The sequence below is a fragment of the Calidris pugnax genome, unplaced genomic scaffold (genome assembly GCF_001431845.1).
Source record: "Calidris pugnax isolate Ruff unplaced genomic scaffold, ASM143184v1 scaffold167, whole genome shotgun sequence".
NCBI lineage: Eukaryota > Metazoa > Chordata > Aves > Charadriiformes > Scolopacidae > Calidris > Calidris pugnax.
In genome coordinates, this window is record NW_015091045.1 from 1 (window position 1) to 1765 (window position 1765).

General features: G+C 65.2%; 1 protein-coding gene across 1 annotated transcript; it reads left to right on the forward strand.

The window, feature by feature from the left end:
- Nucleotides 1–4: 4 nt before the first annotated feature.
- ASB16 (ankyrin repeat and SOCS box containing 16) lies at nt 5–1730 on the forward strand (the record flags this gene model as incomplete). The annotated part of the gene is made up of 3 exons (XM_014956468.1): nt 5–439; nt 1320–1433; nt 1545–1730. Coding segments are annotated over 3 exons (735 nt in total), but the record flags the coding sequence as incomplete, so codon positions are not given.
- Between the last annotated feature and the right edge of the window lie 35 nt (nt 1731–1765).

Sequence of the window (1765 nt, forward strand, 5' to 3'; positions counted from 1 at the left end):
CCGGCAGCTGACGGCCCTGCACGTGGCGTCGCGGCAGGGCCTGGCGGCACACGTGGAGCTGTACCTGCGCCACGGCGCCGACCCCTCCCGCCGCTCCCGCCAGGGCGAGACCCCCCTCAACGCCGCCTGCGCCGCCGCCGAGCGCCCCGAGGAGGCCCAACGTTACTACCGGGTGGCCCAACTCCTCTTGGCCGCCGGGGCCGAGGCAGGGGCCGCCGGCCGTAAGGACCACACGCCCCTCCACAACGCCTGCGGCAACGGGCAGGCCCGGCTGGCGCGGCTGCTGCTGCGGCACGGGGCCGACGCCACCCTCCCCAACTGCGCCGGGTACACCCCCATGGACTGCGCCCTCCACGCCGTCGAGGAGTACTGCCACCAGCACCCCGAGGAAACCATCGCCCTCCTCCTCCATCACGGCGCCCGCCCTGTCCACCCCAAGGTGAGTGAGCATAGAGTCATCAAGTCACAGAACGATACGGGGTTGGAAGGGACCTCTGGAGAACATCTCCTCCAACCTCCTGCCAGAGCAGGTCCACCCACAGCAGGAATGTGTCCAAGTGGGGTTTGAATGTCTCCGGAGAAGGAGACTCCACCACCTCCCTGGGCAGCCTCTGCCAGGGCTCTGCCACCCTCAAAGTGAAGAAGTTCCTCCTCATGTTTAGGTGGAACTTCTTATATTCAAGTTTGTGCCCATTCCCAGTTGTCCTGCCACTGGGCACCACTGAAAAAAGACCAGCCCCATCCTCCTGACACCCACCCTTGAAGTATCTATAGGTGTTGATCAGATCCCCCCTCAGCCTTCTCTTCTCCAGACTAAAAAGCCCCAAGTCCCTCAGCCTCTCCTCGTAGGAGAGATGCTCCAGGCCCCTCATCATCTCTGTAGCCTCTGCTGTCCCCTCTCCAGCAGTTCCCTGTCCTTCTGGAACTGGGGAGCCCAGAACTGGTCCCAGTGCTCCAGATGGGGCCTCCCCAGGGCAGAGCAGAGGGGCAGGATGACCTCCCTCCACCTGCTGCTCACACTCTTCCTGATGCCCCCCAGGATGCCATTGGCCTTCTTGGCCACCAAGGCCCATTTCTGGCTCATGGCCATCCTATTGTCCACCAGGACTCCCAGGTCTTTCTCCTCAGAGCCGCTCTCCAGCAGGTCACCCCCAACCTGTCCTGGTGCAGGGGGTTATTCCTCCCCAGGGGTGCAGCACCCTAAATTGTTAAATTAAATGCCGATCGAGGCAGGGGGGGTGGGTGGGGGAGTGATGGTGACATGGTGACGGGGTGTCCCCCCTCCTTCTCCCTGGGTGACACCCCCCCTTCTGTCCCAGATGCTCAAGTTCTGCTGCCGCCACCCACCAGCGCTGGAGATGGTGCTCAACGCCTACGACCGCGTCCCCCCCGCCGAGAGCTGGGTGGGATCCGTGCCCCCGGAGCTGTGGGAGGTAAAACGGAGGGGTTGGGGGGAGTGTGTGTGTGTCCCCACTGCCACCCCCCCACCCCGCTCACCCCTCTGTGTCCCCATTGTCCCCCCCCTTTCCTCCTCTTTTCCCCAGGAGCACCGGGAGTTCTACGCCTCGGCGCAGCGCATGGCGGGCTCCCCCCGCCGCCTGCAGCACCTGGCACGCTGCGCCCTCCGCCGCCACCTCGGCCCCCGCTGTCACCTCGCCGTCCCCAAGCTGCCCCTGCCACCCCCCCTGCGCCACTACCTCCAGCTGCCCCTCACCGGGCTCATCTCCTGAGGGTGACCTCCCGTCTATGTGTGTTTGTGTGTGTG